This window comes from Rhinolophus sinicus, chromosome 3 (genome assembly GCF_057876585.1).
Source record: "Rhinolophus sinicus isolate RSI-liver-muscle chromosome 3, RSI-T2T, whole genome shotgun sequence".
In the NCBI taxonomy this organism is placed as follows: Eukaryota; Metazoa; Chordata; class Mammalia; order Chiroptera; family Rhinolophidae; genus Rhinolophus; species Rhinolophus sinicus.
Window position 1 is genome coordinate 159,766,015 of NC_142503.1, and position 19,282 is coordinate 159,785,296.

Below are 19,282 nucleotides of genomic sequence, written 5' to 3' on the forward strand. Positions count from 1 at the left end.
AATATCTCCTGAGGAAGGGTAATAATCAGCTTCTGAAGTACAATATATATCTGTTCAAAGATACCCTATGACATGTCCATTAGTACACAAGGTTTGGAATCAAACAAACTTAAGTTCAAATCTCAAGTGAACTGTCAAATAATCAAATGACCTAGGGTAAATCACTTAACATCACAAAGCCTCAGTTTCGTCATCCATAAAATACGGAGAAACAATTTTTTTTTTTAATTTATTGGGGTGACATTTGTTAGTAAAATTACATAGATTTCAAGTGTACAATTCTGTATTATATCATCTATAAATCCCATTGTGTGTTCACCACCCAGAGTCAGTTCTCCTTCCATCACCATATATTTGATCCCCCTTACCCTCATCTCCCACCCCCACCCCCCTTACCCTCTGGTAACCACTAAACTATTGTCTGTGTCTATGAGTTGGAGAAACAATTTTTTATCATGTTTAAGTTCTCGTTTATTTTAGTATATGTGCTGCCGAAGCGAGCACTAAGTTCTCATTTATATTGGTTTTGTCCCTGTCCTCTTCCTTAGTGAAGCTCTTGTGGGCTGTTGTACCTTAGTCTTTTCATCTATGGAATGCAAATAATGTAATATACCATATACTCCAGCTCAATTTTGGGGGGATGTTTGCCCAGAAATATAATCTTATGTGAAGCATTGTGAGCCGCTTGTATCAAAGATTATTTTAGCTTTGTTATTAAAAAAAAAAAATGGACTAGCAAAATTACCTTCTCAGTTTGAACTTTATTATAATTGACAGAGAATACTGCTTGTTTTCATTACTGGGAGAGGCCTAACCACCAGAAATATTAGACAGTTGAGTTAGCGCTATCACAGAATGCTTCACCATTTGCCTATAATTTAAATCTTGGTCTATCAAGCAGTAAACAGATGGAACATTACTAACAGCAGTAATTAAATTGTAAATCTATTTTAAAGAATTGGCAAATACACAACATCACAATCCATATTCAGTTGTGTCCGTTATGTTCATTTTTATATGGATTATGACTTTAGAATACCCAAATATGGGAAAGAAAACAAAAATTGTCTATTTCAGATGTCTGTTATTTCTAAAATTGTATACTTAACAATGTTTGTTCATTTAACAAATCTTTATTGAATGCCTGCTGTAAACCAGATACATTTCTAGCCACTGGGGATCCAGGAGAAACAAATTCCAGGCCTCATGGAATTTAGATTCTAGTGGATTGAAGATGGCTAATAATCTGAATGTGTACACTTAATATCAGGTGGTGATAAACACTTTGAAGGAAAATAAAGCTAAATAAGAACATAGCAAATGATGGGGTGAGAGCTGCGATTTTAGATAGGGTGGTCAGAGGAAGCCTCTTTGATAAATTGACCCTTAAGCAGGGGCCTGAAGAAGTAACGGAGCAAGCCAGTGGATATTTGAAGAAACAGTGCCAGGCAGAGGGAATGGCTATCGTAAATACCGTGATCTGGGAGCATGCTTGGCAGTCAATCTTTGACTCATTCCACCTTGAAGCTTTCCTTAACACCTTAGAAAGTTAAGGCAGAGTTACAGGTTTCCTTCTCTGTTTCACACCATAGAGGTTTACAGTTCTTGTCTCCTAACATTTTTTCTTTTTAACATAGATGTTTCCCACTAACCTGGCCTTTAGGGGTAGAGCCTTACCTGCTACACAGCAGCTGCTGAACTGATGCTGATTGAACCGGTCAGTTTGATTATCTATTGAGCAACTCCTTCCGTTTACTTGGTACCAAAGAATTATAGCAAATGTAAATTGTTAGGTATATAAATAAGAGAAAAGAATGAGCAAGCAAGCCTTTAGTCTACATTATTCAGAGAAAAGAAAAAGCCAATAATTTTTTTCAATGAAATCTTTTACAAGTTTATTTAAAGGTTGTTTTTAACTGAAATATACCCTTCATATTTTAAAAACTCGTGATATCCACAGTTTTAATGTTTACTGAATTACTCTAATAGTTACTTGAAATACTCAGGAAAATGAATTTAGAAAGTAAGGTATAAATGTTCTTTGAATTGCAAATCATTTTAAAAGAGAACAGTTTGCTCTCCCAAAGGAAAACTAAGTTATATTTTGCTTTCTCTAATTTGTAACTATTTGTGCTAAGAAGTTTTTCCACGGTTTATTTATGATGCTTACTGAATGTTATTTTGTTTTAGGTCTCCAAAGTTACTAAAACCAATTTCTATTGCATTATGTTTCTAATAAAATAAATCTTTAGGGTCAGCAATAGATGAGGTTTCAAGGTTTTTGAATTTAAGGGGTTAGTAATTTTTTTTTTTTAACTTGAAAGGTTAATCTAATCTAGTTCATGGAGGTGGCAAAAGCTTTAAAGTGAGTAGGAAGCTTATCACCACTCAGCAGAAAACCCTCGTTTTCGCTTTTAAAGTTACTATCGTTTATACTTAGCAAAATGTCAATGCAGTCCCCTTGAAATTTGAAAGTTTCTGTCAGTTTTCTACAATTTGAGGAACATTATAATAAAATGATCACTTTTACCTTTAATAAGCTAGTTAACACTGCATATCGTGCTCCAGGTTTTCTCTGTCTATCTCCTCTGTCTCTCCTCCTTCCCCCAAAAAATCTCAGTGCCTATTTTGAAAACTAAATATAGACATTTTTAACTTAAAATTTATATTTCTTTCAATATTTTAACAAAATTGACTTTGATCTTTTTAAATTTTATGGTTAAAAACAATAAATATAATCATGGAAAATTAGAAAATAAAGACATATATGTATTGTTTTCTAAAGTGAGAATTTACTGTATTGCTGTTTTTTAACCTCCTTTTTAAAATTAATCTCCATATGTCCTTCCTGCTTTCCTTCTTTTTAAATCCATGTCAACTTTCGCAGCTGGTTGTTATAGCTCGTACATCTCTTTAAGAAAAACTAACCCAGTTCCCTTTTTCTTTTCATACCACTAGTGAGTACAGGATGTCTCACCTTCTAAATGTGTCTGGTTGCTTCCACATTTAACTTGTTCCTCTGTCCCTTCTATTTTCTATTAACTAGAAGTTAAATCTTAAGGCCTGAGAGATCCAAGTTAATCATTTTTGGTTGGGATATAGGATAGGTCATGTACGTCTTATTGTAACTCATCAAAACACATCGTATCTGGATGAGCCACTACTAATGAAACTGAATTTGACCACAGAGTTAGGGTAATGACCATCCAATCCCTTCATTGTAGAGTTTCATGTTTTTCTCCTTTTGACTAGAAAATAATGTATTTGGTGTTACTTTGCACAGTATGAATCTCCAGGTCCCTGTCAAACATGTACCTGAATATAATACTTCCCTAAATTAGTAATTTCATGAGGGATCCAATAATATTAATTTTCTGATTTTTTTTTTTTAAAGTTTACATTATTAGCCATGTTTTTCTGTAAAATGGAATTTTTTAACATCTGGAGTTATTGGTATGTTCTCCTGCAAAGGCCAGATAGATTAATTTTTTCACTCAGTTACCAATTTTCACCAGTTCAGAAGATGACATAAGTTTGTTTTTCTGGCTTTCGCCTTTTTTAATATCACTATAAACTCATGGTTTTTTTTATTGTTATTAATCCAGTGTGTTTCAGTTAACATCAGTCCTAATTCTCACAACTCTGACTGGGGGAAGGGGACCTTTCAGGCTGATTCCTATCCTGTGTCTTTTTGCTGTGATACTATTTTTTAAATTATGGGAATGTTTAAACATAAACAAAAGTATAGAGAAAAATATAGTGAACCTCCAACATTCCTTTCAGCTTCAGCAATTATCAGTATATTCCCAATCTTGTTTTATCTATCCTCCTCTACTTTTTTGATCCCCTGGATTATGGTCCATTGATATTTGAAAAGTTTTCTTTGTTTTCTGGCACAGCAAGGCCCCAAACCTGGAATCATCCACCCATTTCCCTAGAAGCCCGGATTGCTTTTACTATGATTGCTTTTACTATGGAATGGTATCAGATAACAAAATCTGAGCATAAAGGTTATTAAAAGTTTTTAATTTTGATTTTTCTATACTTTCCCCTCATGAGCCTCATCATAATGGTAGCTTAGTTCCCATAAGCAGGATTACTCTCACTTGAGTCGTGGAGGTTGGTCACTTCTCAAAGATGGGACAAAATGCTTTATATTTCTATTTTACTTGATCTAAATGTTAGGTAAAGCTGACAAAATGATTCAAATGTTGGCAGGTAAGTGTTTTTAATGAAGGACTTTAAAAAAAAATAAGTAAAACACCATCTAGTATTATCAGTTTGCCTGTATTACATTCTGGCATTTAGAGGGCCGCTGACTCCCCACCTGTGCACCCTAAAGGAACACTACCAATCCACCTACACCTAGCCCACTCAGGAGAGCGATCTAGCCAAAACACAGGCCATCGTCACAGTAACAGAGAAAATCTATGTTGGCTGGTGAGTCACTCAGGCCTAAATATGACTGAGTCACCAGAGATCACCAGGCATGTGAGGAAAACTAACGGCATGAAAGACACGAAAATAACCAGAAAAATTGCCACTGGAGAAAATAGAGCTAATCAGAGAGAAAAGGAATTCTAATATACTCAGAGGTGCAAGAAGATACTGCATCCATTAAACAGGAATAAGAGAACACAGGTTTTCAGGTGAAAGGACACACCATACTGAAAAGTGACTCATGTACTGTAACGCCTCCTCGATGAACTGCAGAATGCAGAATGCCTCGGTTAACCAGAAGCACCAGAGGGAAGTCGTGTACAAAGTGACAAGCGTCAGACTGAAATCAAACCTCCCATCAGTATCCTTTAACGCTTTAAGACAGTAAAATATTGCCTACAAGCTTTTGAAAGAAAATAATAGGCAACCAGGAATTCTGTATCCTGCCAAACTATTCATGAAGGGTGAGAATAAAGTTGTTTTCACAGCGGCAAGGACTCAGCGCTTACCCTCTCTTGTAAAAGAAATGAGTGGATTACAAATTACACAAGAAAAACAAATTTATTGTATAATTTTTCATTAAACATTTTCATTTTGGAGTTTGATTTTTTTTTTTTTTTAATCTCACTGGTGCCAAAAGAGTTTATTGAGAGGAAAAGGGGAAGGAGGATTAAAAACAATAAAATAAGTAGTTGTGGATTTAACCATACAATAAATTACAGAGCTACTGCAGCAATCAGCAAGGAGAACGACTCCCTTTACTCTTAGCAGGCTGAAATATTCCATGTGTTGCACACATAATAACTAACCCATAATTTTTCGTCTTTCTCAATGACCCCAGCACCAGGGAACCCAGGACTGCTTGCGTGCAATCCCAGCTGGCTGGTACAGCAGGTGACCAGCAGGGACACATCACATTCTTCTCGCATCATGACTAGAATGACATGGCCTGGCTTATATTTCACAACATCGTTCTGACGGCCAAGCTACATTGAGAATAGACTTGGGAGTAGAAAGTAGGAACAGGGAGACCAGTTTGGACGTCACTGCTGCATTCCAAATGCAAGATGACAGTGGTTCTGACATGGTGGTAACAGAAAATAGGTTAGATTTTGGGTAGAATCTGAAGCCAGAGCCAACAGGATTTCCTTACTGATTGTTGTCTACGGGGTGAGCAAGAAAGGAGTCACGATTTCTGGTCTGAGCAGTGGAAAGGAGGAACAGTTTGAGGGGAAAGATTAGAAGTCAAGTTTGAGATGTTATATTTCAAAAATCCATTTGACCTCCACGTAAAGCTGTCAGTTACTTGGATTTGCACTTAGATATATGTTCTACAGTTCTGAAGAAAGGTCTGGCCTGGAGATAGAATTTTGGGGAATAGTCAGCATATAAATTGTATTTAAAGCTATGAGATTGGGTGAGATCACCCAGGAGTGAATAGAGAAAGAAGAGCTCTGAGGACTGGGATCCAAAGGCACTGCAATATTTAAGGTTCAGGGAGATGAGAGGAGTGATCATAGATGGCTGAGGAGGACCAGCCAGTGGGGTGTAAGGAGAATCAGGAGAGAATGGTGCCCCAGAAGGCATGGGAAGAAAGTGTTTCAATAAGGAGTCCTTGACTATTTCATACTGCTGAGAGGTCAAGTAGGATGAGTGCTGAAAACTCACTGTTGGATTTGGCAACATTGATGTCAGTGTTTACCTTAACAAGACCTGTTACTTTTTTTTAAACAGCTAGTAAGTTGTCAGGACAAAAATATGTATTAAATTCTTTGGGCCCAGCTACTTAATAAATGGAACTATTAGACATTTATTTGGATTAGGGGCTTTGTGAAAAAAAAATTACTAAAATAACAGATGGAGCCAGAAACAGAAAGCGTGGGAATCTCTGCTTTAGAGGATCATGGTAATGAGCATTTTAAGAGGGGAAAATACCTCTTGCCTTCTCTTTGTCTCTCCTGAAAAGTTTGAGTTAGTCATTTTAAATTTGATTAGATTACATGCAATTAATACAATTTCCCTAATGTGGTTGCTCAGCATCCAAAAAGAAAGAAAACCTTATCCTATGAAATGTCAGTAGTACATCTTTGCATGAATGTTTCTTCTTGCCTCTGCAGGTATGGTGTGAATATGCGTTGCTTGGCAGCTCGGGTCAACTATAAGACTTTGATTATCATCTGCGCACTCTTCACTTTGGTCACAGTGCTTCTGTGGAATAAGTGTTCCAGCGACAAAGCAATCCAGTTTCCACGGCACTTGAGTAGTGGCTTCAGACTGGATGGATTAGAAAAAAGAGCAGCAGCATCTGAGAGTAACAACTATGTGAACCACCTGGCCAAACAGTCTGAGGAGGCCTTCCCTCAGGAACAGCAGAAAGCACCCCCTGTCGCTGGTGGCTTCAACAGCAATGGGGGAAGCAAGGTGTTAGGGCTCAAATATGAAGAAATTGACTGCCTCATAAATGATGAACACACGATTAAAGGGAGACGAGAGGGGAACGAAATCTTTCTTCCGTTCACTTGGGTAGAGAAATATTTTGACGTTTATGGAAAGATGGTTCAGTATGATGGCTATGACCGGTTTGAGTTCTCTCATAGCTATTCCAAAGTCTATGCTCAGAGAGCCCCTTATCACCCTGATGGTGTGTTTATGTCCTTCGAAGGCTACAATGTGGAAGTCCGAGACAGAGTCAAGTGCATAAGTGGGCTTGAAGGTTGGTATCTGTGTGCTTCACTGCACTTCTTTTTATCTTGGCTATGTTAAAGAATAGGAAACTGTAGGTGTTAATTATATAGCAAGTACATACGTACAGTAGCTTACTTTCAAGAGACCTTTCATCACTGACTTAGCAGTGATGAACCTAGGGCAACCTTCAAGCTGGTATGATTTAAGGGCTGCAATAAGCTCATACCTGATTAAATAGGATTATCCCATTAACCTGCCTCAGAATCTAAGTTCTTACCAGTAAGGCCAAGGCACCGCATCTCCAGAAATTTTGAGTTAAAATATACAGTTATTATCCTATCAGAGGAGATGGGAAAGAGACAGAGACCATTCAATGGACCCATCAATATTCCAATACAGTCTTGTTCCCGGATTAGCCAGCTATCATCTCTGGATGGAGGTTTAAAGTCCTTAGAACAATACAATACGTAGATACCATTTTCTCTGAACGTATTCTGAACTCCTATAGTCTATTACATGTTGTCTTTCAAACTTGGAGCAGTAAGCGTTCCTTATAGTATGTTAGTACAATTTGGAATTTGTATTTCAAACCTAGGATTGATCAGAAAACCAAATTGAATTTGGCTTTTCATTTACTTATGATGTGCTAATTTTAGAAGTTTTCAGTTCTATTTACTAAACAAAGCCACTTTTAACCTTTTTCTTTTATGCTTTGAAAGTCATTTGTCCCACTATGATCAGCTGTTCATCTGTATTTTCTCTGAATGTTTTATGTTTGGTTTTTTACATTTATCTTTTTAGTCCTGCTAAATTATGTTTTGGTAAATGGTACAGGGTTAAGGTCTTACTTTAGATTTTTTTCCCCAACATGTACTGAATAATGTTTTTTCCCCATTGATTCTTGATGGAGTCTCTATCATTATACTAAAATATTTTGAATACTAGAGTATGTTCCTGGCCTACTATTCCATCGATCAGCCTATCAATTCTTAAGCCAGTTGCACATTATTATAGTTATCACCCATCTTTAATGAGATTGTTTAAGCCTCCTTTTATTAAATGAAAATAATTCTATTTGAATTTTGGGCAGAGAAAGAATACAGAAGTTAAAAAGCTTATTTGTAGCCTAGGTTTCTTAGCCTATATGGTCCCTAATTTCTTATCCTGTGTTGAAACTACATCAGAACACAAATGGTTTTATAGGTTCCCAGTTTCTACTGAGACTAGAACTACAGATAGGAGTTTATCTCTCAGCATATACACCATGATGTAACAATATAACATTCTGTGCAGTGTGATAGGGTTGTATTTCCCATGTAGGAAATGACTAAAATAAACACTGACACCAAACGTTTAAAGGTTTTCCTTAGAACTTTACAAGAGGTGACCCATTAATGAATTATTTCAAGAATCTATGTTTAAATATACAACTTTAATTCATTTTTAAAAATCCTCCTTGTTGTCAAGAATTACATTTTGACATGAAGGATATGAAAAAGAGTCATAAGCTATGTTTATACTTTAAGTTGTCTAGTCACAACTGACTTCTTAAAGAAATACGTTAACTCTCAGGTTATACACTTATTAGACCACATCTTGACATTGGAGGGAAAGATGAGTAACTAGTTAACTTGATTGTTAAGTACAAATATTTAAGAAAATTTCAGGATTGACATTCGAGAATAAAGCTGTGGTAGCATTATCTACATGTATTTAAATTGTGCAAAACTTGAATGTATGAAACGATTATAAAATATGACCTCTGTAACTGTGGGCAAAATTAACACATAAAAAGTCAGTCCTTGAAAGATAATCTACAATATTACATTGCTATCTGTAAACAAATAGTGAATGAAAGTGAATGAACACTTAATTTTGTTTTTCATATCTGGTTAATTTAATATTATTTTTCATAATTATGAAAATCGTATAATAAGGAAGCTTAAAATTTGCTGATAACCTTATAATATCTCCAAAAGTAACGCAGTGAAGAGTGGTGTTCAGAACAAGCTTGTAAATATCTGGACATGGTTATTTATTTTGTTTCTCTATTTTATAGGTGTACCTTTATCTACGCAGTGGGGACCTCAAGGCTATTTCTACCCAATCCAAATCGCACAGTATGGGTTAAGTCATTACAGCAAGAATCTCACTGAGAAACCCCCTCACATAGAGGTGTATGAAACAGCGGAAGACAGGGACAAACTCAGCAAGCCCAGTGACTGGACCGTGCCAAAGGGCTGCTCTGTGGCTAGTGTGGCTGATAAGTCTAGATTTACCAATGTTAAACAGTTCATAGCCCCAGGTATGTGATGTATTATATGTGTCTGGTAATTTTATGTTGATTTATGGCATCTGACACTCCCTTAAAATTGTTTTTATGGTTTTAAAAAAACACATTAGCAGACACTTTATATTACGTATATAAACAAATGGTGTCACCCAAGCGAAATCCCTAAAAAAGGAACAGGTAAAAAGTCAGGGTTATAAAAGGCATATTTATACTCTGTGAAGAGCCAAGCCATAGATTGAATACTAAGGTCCAGGTGACCGCATCGTGTGTATCTCCTTCCAGGGATCTGTAGCCCACAGGAATGAAGTTCCTCGGTTTATTTTACTATTTCAGTACAGTATTCTTTAATTTTTAAATTCTATCTTTATTTTGCATTAAGGTAGAAATTTTTGTTTATGGAAAGAAGCATCCTTTTCTTTGCCTATTTTTTACCAGTAGCTTATAACTTTTTCAAGATAATACAGCATAACCAACTAGGCCTGCTTCCCATATTAAATTTTGTTAATGTACTAGATTGTCTCAAACTTCATATACAACCATTTCATTAATAAAATCATTTATAAAATCAAATTAGCTTTATGCAACATTTCCCCTTTTAGTAAGACAGTCTCATTAATTAGGATGTAATGCATTTTTCTCCACTAATCAATATCCGTGAGAATGAATGAGTCCATTATTTAAAAAGACAATGAAATAATTTTGGTTAGCACCTCAGGCTTAAATTCTCTATTGGGAAATGTTGTCAAGAACAGAACTCATCCCCACCCCCATCCCGCCAACCTTGCAGTCGGTAAATAAAAAGAGAGAAAGGTTATAAGACCTCTTCTGTATTCTCTCCTTGTCCTTTATTGATGACTGCATAATTCACAGACCTTGAAAGCCACAATACAAATCTACTCCTTCTGGATGGCCTTAAGTAAGGGATTTATGAGTGCTTAATGCAGTGCAAATAATGGGTGACCTTTCGTCTTTATTCTGTCACTAGAACTTCCTTTCTCCTACGGCATTCTGTGATATTCCAGTGCATAGAGCATCTTTACTTATTGTGAAACAACAGACGTGGCCGGGTGAGGAAGTACATGGACATGTTTAAGAATATTTAGCTTGTAGTACCTGAGGTTATTGCAGCAGGAAACGATGAGACTAAGCAAAAGGCCATTGGGTTGGGGGTGCACCCAAGGCGCTTATGTTTGCACTAATTAATAATGTCTGGGTTAGGGTAGAAAACAGCAGTCCTCATCTTGATCTCCTCAAGTGTTGGGAAGTTTTCTAGAACAATCTTTTGAACCCTATCCTATTTAGAGCAATAGATTTCATGGTGCACTTTTGGATGCCCTGGCTACTGCCTAAGGTGGTTTTTAGCCTATGGAGGAGAGAAGTCTGTGACAGTCAGTCACTCTGCCAGTGAGACACAAACTACTCACAGTTGGAACTCCCTGTTGGTGGGAGCGTGCTAGCTGGGACTGGGGTGCTTGTTTTGATAACAGGTGCACCTGGCATTGCATTCAATACAAGTGTATGAGGGGGAGTACGTTGGAGTCACATGGGAGTTGTTGCTCAGAGCAGGAGAAAGAAGTCTCAGAGTGAGTCTGTTTTGTTAAGGCCTGGGTATGGGAGAGGAGGCTTTTTGGAGGCTGTCAGCCCATGGGAGACATTGAGAGAATCACTGTGGAGAAGAAATGAGGACTTGTACCTAAAAGCATGGGCCTAAGTGAGGTGAGGCCCTGGAGGACCGGGGCCTAAATGCCGCTGGCCTCCTAGTCTTTCCTTCTTGGCCTTGAATTGTTTTTTCCCTCAAAGGGAGGAAATCATCTAGAGGAAAGAATCATAGCATGGGTCTGCAGCATATTTTTTATTTATTTGTTGAATAATGGTTTGTTCCTCTTCCTAATTTTAAAATGGAACTGAATTTTCAATGAATTGAAACCTTATACGTGTCCTACTCCATTAAATTAAATGAACGCTCCCTTTTCCAGAGCACTCTCTTCACTTCATCTCCGTGACCTCATTTTCTCCTCTCGCTGTAGCCATTCTTTCTCAGGCTCCTTGTGAGCTTCTCTTCCTCTACTGACCCTTATTTCTCCCTGTTCCTGGAGGTTCTAAGCAGGGCCTCTTCTCATTGCACATAGTAAACCTGTTGATTAAATGAATGAGTGATGACAGTTTGTGTTGTATGTGAAAACATTGAATTAAAGACTGCTCTTACATGTTTATCATTCTTTGTTGCCTAAAGTACGTGTACACATATCGGAAAAATAGATACTTGTAGTGACTCCTGGAAACACCTACTCAGGAAATTCAATTTTCTATTGGTAGATTTAAAGCAGGGGTCTCCAGGTAGCGTAAGACCGCCAATAGAGCTGAGAGCCTTGCCTAATGTGCTTCCATAGTGGTTGCCACAACCAAAGTCACATTTCATTTGATGCCATTCAGATCCTTCTGAGTGATGTTGACAATTATAAAATGCGAACTAAAAGAACTATCATAAAATCGTTGTGAAAATTATAATTGTTGGTAGATTGATTTAAATGGGAAATTGTGACTTCTCTGTCACTTCTCCTATGTGGCTCAGTAATCCCCTCTGGTGGTGGTAGGTTTTAGGGAAATTAATAGTGGTTTTTTAAAAGGTTACGTCCTATGACATCATTCATTACTGAGTTCTTTGATCGAATCTGTTATACTGAGACATTAGGTAATTGATTGAACCATATCATTTCATTGGATTTATATACATAAAGTAAAAATCAGAATGGAATTCTGGAAGAAAAATGATGGGTATTTTTTCAGCTTCCTCCCATTTGGACTTCTAAAGATGGGTCATTGTTACCCCGTTTGGTAAGAATGGATGTGATAGTTAATACTATTGTCTGATTAATGAGGCATTACCCTAAGAATGAAAAAATAAGCAGCACTCAAGATAGTCTGCTCTGCTGAATATAATTTAATTTTGAGTGATTCATAAGACAGTGGAATCTTGCAGTGTTTCAGGGATGTTGTACTGAGCATCAGATTCCATTTGACTATAGATGCAGAAAAATGCTAGTGAAGAGGGAGAGTGCATGTTCACGTTTTTTCCAGATTGAATGGATTTTTACTGTTAAAACCATACTTCTGAAATCACTTTTTTAAAAAACCTCTCAAAGCATCATTTTATGCATAAGTCTATCAAGATTTTCTCATTCTTACTACAATTTCCATAATTGTCCCATCAAATGAAGTAATTAATAGCCTGGGGTCAATTATCTCCACACTGGTCAAGTCCAATGTTAGGAGAGTTAAGTGATCAACTCAGCATGAGGATACTCTCCAAACTAGTCACACTGTATATGCTATTGTCAGTTCACATTTCTAATCTTTGCTCCTGGTGACACACTGAAGATTTCCTCAAGGACTCCTCAAAGCAGATCTGATTCTATGGCTGTATTTAAGAGACATAACTCTTCCACTGATTATTCTCACGAGATGCTGTTTCCAATATAATTTGTTTTTTCACTGTCTTTGAACCTGGGTCTGGGAATCCTGGTTTCTAGTCCCTACTCCACCAATAATTAGCATTTGGCTTTGGGTAAACCTTTTAACCTTGCAAAGCCTCCATATCTTCATCTCTAAAAGGGAAGTGGTAATTCTTGCTCCACCAGCCTCAACAGATTATTGTAAGGGTCAAGTGAGATAATACCATGTTTCTCCAAAAATAAGACCGGACAATCAGCTCTAATGCGTCTTTTGGAGCAAAAATTAATATAAGACCTAGTCTTATTTTACTGTAATATAAGACCAGGTCTATAATATCGTATCATATCATATCATATCATATATCATATAACATAATAATATAATATATAAACCCGGTCTTATATAATGTAATACAATATAAGATTGGGTCTTATGTAATATAATCATAATTATATAATATAAGACTCAGTCTTATATTAATTTTTGCTCCAAAAGACGTATTAGAGCTAATTGTCCAGCTAGGTCTTATTTTTGGGGAAACACGGTACATGTATTTTGAAATTTTAAGCTCTATAAAGATTGAGATATTCATATTTATCTTTAAAATTTGTACGACATATATTTTTTGTTCTTGTTCTTGCTGCTGCTGCTGCTGTCTGGTTTACTGTGCTTGGTTTCTTTTCTCGGTAGTCCTAGCCCAGCAGTATTCAGAAAGTCATCTTCCTGAGAGTCAGCCATCATTGCACTGTAGATACCCAGGAGAAATTTCCTATTTGACAATTTACTGGATAAACAACTTTCACTATTTTACCAGCCTCTGAAGCCAATGGCTTCAGGAAAATAGTGATAATCACTGTAATTTTTTAATATGTTGCCAGCCACTATCTTTTTTTTAAATCCTCACAATTACCTTGCAGAATAATATTATCTCTATTTAACATGTGAAAAAATTGAGATGCAAAGAGTTATATTTATTGAACATCTCAAAGCTAGTAAGTGGTAGAGTAAGAATTCAAACAAGGTGGTGTTTTTCTTTTAACCTCCAAAGCCTGTGCTTCTTCCTCCACGTCCCCCAGTATCCCTCACTTTTTGTTGACTACATGAGCCTATTCCTTAATTTCCAGAAATTTTATTCACAATTTCAGCAAATATCTGAAAACAAACCTGTCATTTCTCATGTCAAGTCATGATTAAGAGTATGTATTGTGGAGCCAGATTAGACAACGTGGGTTCAACTCTTGGTACCTGAGGCAAGTTACGTAACCTCCGTGTCTAAGTTCCTCATCTGTAAAGTGAGAGTAATGATCGCACTTACTCTTGTAATTTGTATGAAGATTAAGTGAGTTATATGTATAAAGCACTTAGAACATAGTAAATACTTATTAAATGTTAATTAAATTTAAAATTTTACATTCATGTGTAGCCATTCTTTCCTTCTAGTCTCTCCCTTGCAAAATTATGTGCTGAGCCAGCTTTTGACTATTTTTTCTCTTTGCAGAATGAGTATAGTTGAATAGTCATTGATTATTGATCACCAGCATTTGATCTAGAAAACAATCCCTTAGCCATTTGCTCTTCACCCTCCAATGTAAACCAGTCAGGCCTAAAGGTAAGAGCTTTGGCCTGATGCTCACAAGCCATCATGGAATTACCAATTCTATGGTCTGTGGTGATGTAGTAAACATAATACTAATAATATGACACAAAACATTGAAGCATTAATGTTGTATGACCAGTTCTTGTCAAGGATGAATTATAGTTAACTTTTAAATACAAAGAGCTTTTATTCTAACCAGTCTTTGTGGATACATTTTATCCCCTACAGAAACCAGTGATGGTGTATCTTTGCAACTGGGGAACACAAAAGATTTTATTATTTCATTCGACCTTAAGTTCTTGACAAATGGAAGTGTGTCCGTGGTTCTAGAGACCACAGAAAAGAATCAGCTCTTCACTGTACATTATGTCTCCAATACCCAGCTAATTGCTTTTAAAGAAAGAGACATATACTATGGCATCGGGCCCAGAACTTCATGGAGCACAGTTACCAGGGACCTGGTCACTGACCTCAGGAAAGGAGTGGGCCTTTCCAACACAAAAGCTGTCAAGCCAACCAAAATAATGCCCAAGAAGGTGGTTAGGCTGATTGCAAAAGGGAAAGGATTCCTCGACAACGTTACCATCTCCACCACAGCCCACATGGCCGCATTCTTCGCTGCCAGTGATTGGCTGGTAAGGAACCAAGACGAGAAAGGTGGCTGGCCAATTATGGTGACCCGTAAGTTAGGGGAAGGGTTCAAGTCTTTAGAGCCAGGGTGGTACTCTGCCATGGCCCAAGGGCAAGCCATCTCTACCTTAGTCAGGGCCTATCTGTTAACAAAAGACCACATATTCCTCAATTCAGCTTTAAGGTCAACAGCCCCTTACAAGTTTCTATCAGAGCAGCATGGAGTTAAAGCTGTGTTTATGAACAAACATGACTGGTACGAAGAATATCCAACCACACCTAGCTCTTTTGTTTTAAATGGCTTTATGTATTCTTTAATTGGGCTGTATGACTTAAAAGAAACTGCAGGGGAAAAACTCGGGAAAGAAGCGAGGTTGCTGTATGAGCGTGGCATGGAATCCCTGAAAGCCATGCTGCCCTTGTACGACACGGGCTCGGGAACCATCTATGACCTCCGGCACTTCATGCTGGGCATCGCCCCCAACCTGGCCCGCTGGGACTATCACACCACCCACATCAATCAGCTGCAGCTCCTCAGCACCATTGATGAGTCCCCAATCTTCAAAGAGTTTGTCAAGAGGTGGAAAAGCTACCTGAAAGGCAGCAGGGCAAAGCACAACTAGAGCTCACAACCAAAACCAGATTTCAGCCTCTGCTGTGCACCAGAACTCTGGGCCCCGTCCCAGCATAACATAGGCACATGTTCAAAGGTCGTAGACCAGGCTTTTGCGGATGTCATCAGAGGATAAATGATCCTTCAAACCAGCCTTCAGAGATAACTGCATTCCACGGGTTGGCTGTTTAGAAACGTAGATGGCATTTAGAGCAGGAAAGTGTTTAGCCAGTGGGCGGAACAACGACGTTTAGCTCTGCCTTGCTTATCTCCCTGTACAGCTCCGCAGGTAGCCAAGTCCCTCTCGGCTTGGAAAGCGAATGGTAAGTAACGTACTGGCCAACTGTCAAGCACTTACCTGAAAGCTTAGTATGGGGTGCTTTTAAAATGTGATTATTTGTGTTTATGTTGAAAGCAGACTTTTAAAAAATGTGCTGTAATACAGTAAATATTTACTTGTAGCCTGAATAGTGAACTGTGTGCAACTTTTTAAAATGATGTTTGTTTGTTTTTTCTATAGATTAACTTCTTGGGGGCAAATGAGCATTTGTTGCATTTGTTCAATTTGTTCTATATGGAGAATATTTTGAGTTTATAGTTTTCTTGATGTGTAAATTAAAAACACAGTCAGTGTTCAGGCTTCACAGTTATGTGATGTAAGCACAACTAAAATGAAACATGTTGACTGCACAAGAAATTACAAAAATGTTATCTGTTATGAAACTTGATCTACAATCACTAAAGGTTTGATAATCAGTCTGTCCCTCCCCTATCGCCATTGTGATAGTTTCTTTTGTCACTATCTAGAATTTTGTATTTCATTTCAGACGACACTCAAGAGTTTTGTCTATGTGGGGGGAACATTTTTAGGATATTTTTGGGAAACTTGATTATAAACCTAAATTTGGGAAGGAGCTAGTAATTTTGATAAGTCCACCGCCACTACTTTTTCAAGATTTTTTCCCCCTCTTAAAGAAAAATATTAGATCAAATATTATATACTAGAATCATACCAGGTTTTTTTTCCTACTTAGATCATTCTTGGTCTTCAACTCTCCAAACCATTGACTCCACGCATTATATTTTTTCCTTTGCAATTTTAATGTTTAGTTATTTCAGCTATTGGACAGAAGTGATGCTACTGCATTTGCTATGTATGTGTAATCAGACCTTTATTTGGCTTTTATACCTCACTATACCCCACTACACCTATAGGTTTCCTAGCCCACATAACCTGGGCAGTGTCTGCTGTAGGGCTTCATGCATTAGGTCAGAACCGAGAGGTTGATTTTGCTCTTTTCTTTTAGTGTATGACCGTACACTAAATTAATATTATAACTGATACAGATTGGAAATATGAGACCCCACAGTGCAGTTTGTCTATGACCTATATTAAATGCACATCAAAACTCTTTTTTGCCCACAACAAAACAGTCGTGGATTATTAGGTTCCCCCTAGCTTTTGACCTTCGTAATTCTTATACATTAGACGTCCCAACAAGAATATCTAGATGCCTTCATTTCTATTTTCAGCACTCAAAAATAAACTTTCTTCAATCTGGGAACCCTTCTTACTTCATATTGTTTGTTATTATTTTAGAACGGTCCAGACTTCTGCCTTGTGTTTGCGTACTGGTACTTCAGATTACGGAGTCAATAAAAACAGTAGGGTACTGCTTCTGTGACAAATATCAGTGCCTTAACAACGTGTCTGTCCTTTTCCACTGAAAAAGGAAAGACATTTTGATCTAGAAATGGCATTGCTATTTCATTGCTGTTGGTTTCACACTGCCTTCCACATTGCAACAGCAACTTGATTTTTCTTGTGATCCCAGAATTTCCTAAGACAGTGAGTTGAACCTGTAGCAGCACCATCAGTACAAACTAGTGGTTCTCAGATTTTTAGGATGACTCAGAACCTCCTGGGAGCTTATTGAAATACAGATTCCAGGTATTCAGTAAATCTGCCTGTGAACCACAGTGATCTGCATGTTCCCAAGCGTTCAGGTGATTCTGACGCAGGTGAGCTGGGCGCATGCGTGGAGGAACACTGCCCAAGACCATCCATTACATTTTTGTTCCTAAACACCTATGGAGTTTTCTAGGGTTTGAAATCATGTAAAATGTTTACTTATGCTGAGCTTAGAGAGAATCGGGAAGGTATTTGAAAGTTTTTATTTTGTTTCTTTAAATTTTTCTTTGTTTCAAGATTATAGGTATTAGTTTTTTACACTTAGCTTGAGTTAGCTTTGATGTTAAATTAAGTCTATTGCCACTTCAGTTTTAAAACCAGCCAAAAGTTTCCAGATAAAGGTCGAGTTTGACCCTTTAGCAGTTACTGTACATAAAGGCTTCATCCAAAAACCATCCAGTGTCTGTGAGCAAATACAAAAGTGACACACAAGCACAACTCCAGATGTGGCAATCCTTTTTCTTTGTCAATGTGCAAACTTTCACTGAAAGCTGCTATTTTCATCCTTCTTGTAATTGCTTTTCTTGTTTTTCCTCCATTGTACATGTGGGTTATATACCATGTGTTAAATATGCAATAAAGTGTTTACTGGATGCCCTTCTGAAGGGTAGTCCTTTGTAAAGCTGTACAGACTTTGCAGTTTAAGCACAATGTGCACATGTTAGTTTTATACACAGCAAAACTGGGTTTTTTGCAGATGGAAAGGTATTTTGTTTCTATACAAAGTAAATGGGTTGTTTGTGCTTAATGTAAAGCTGCTTTATAAAATTGTAAAATAAAGTTTTTATCTTAAAAAGAATATACCTGGATATTTCTCTTTCTTTTCTAATTATTCTGACATCGTTTGACTCCAGCAAGCGGATTTCTGACCATCATTTCCTGTTCAGCCTGTGACAACTAGTCAGGCAACAGATGTTCATTAAAAGGTATATCAGGCCCTTTTAAGACAGCGTCGGAGTATGTTCCATGGGCCTTAACCCTAGGAGGTTTAGTCTGTAGGGGAGAACACAATGTCCACAAAACAGTTTCAGAAAAATAAAATGCTGAATTGTGTGGCCAGTCAGCTGAGGTGCTATGGAGGAGACAGGGTGTGAGCAGGGGCTTCAGGCCTGGGTCTCAGGAGGAAGGAAGAAGAGGAGGTGACATGAGCAAGAACTGTGTCATGCCAGCTGTGATAACCTCCTCCCATGCTAATTCGGATGTAACTACTTTTATCTGATTTAGATTTATTTGAAAATTGGTCCTTCCTGTATATCCTACACTTACCTCTTCTCCGGAACAATACGCATCATTTAATCTTTTCCCCGCTTCTTCTCAGAGAGTAATAAGTTAGGCTCCCAAATACACATAAAACCAGAGACCAGTCTGGTTTCATAGTATGTTTCATTGCACATTATTTTGGGGGTTATAAACATTCTGCAGCATTTGTATAATGGAATTTCCGTTGATCACCAATCAGCTTTTTCCAGCTGATGGGGGCACATATTTTGACAGGCTGCTAATCAACATTCTTGGACTCTCTTCCTTCTCTGTCATCCTCAGTTGGAAAACAGCCATGAGAGGGCAAGCAGTTCTTGGTCTGGATGAGGTCTCATGCTG

General features: G+C 37.5%; 1 protein-coding gene across 3 annotated transcripts in view; it reads left to right on the forward strand.

The window, feature by feature from the left end:
- GLCE (glucuronic acid epimerase) overlaps positions 1–18,482 on the forward strand; it is a 94,042-nt gene extending 75,560 nt beyond the window's left edge. For 2 of the 3 annotated variants that reach the window (XM_019725639.3, XM_088797325.1), the window contains exons 2-4: positions 6,558–7,153; positions 9,185–9,430; positions 14,697–18,482. In XM_019725639.3, coding sequence (XP_019581198.2) covers positions 6,571–7,153; positions 9,185–9,430; positions 14,697–15,721 — 1,854 coding nt within the window. In that variant the 5' untranslated portion in view covers positions 6,558–6,570 and the 3' untranslated portion in view covers positions 15,722–18,482. Of the gene's footprint in view, positions 1–1,637; positions 1,718–6,557; positions 7,154–9,184; positions 9,431–14,696 lie in introns of those variants that run through there. The other variant, XM_074327506.2, reaches the window with a different exon arrangement.
- The last annotated feature ends 800 nt before the right edge of the window (positions 18,483–19,282 follow it).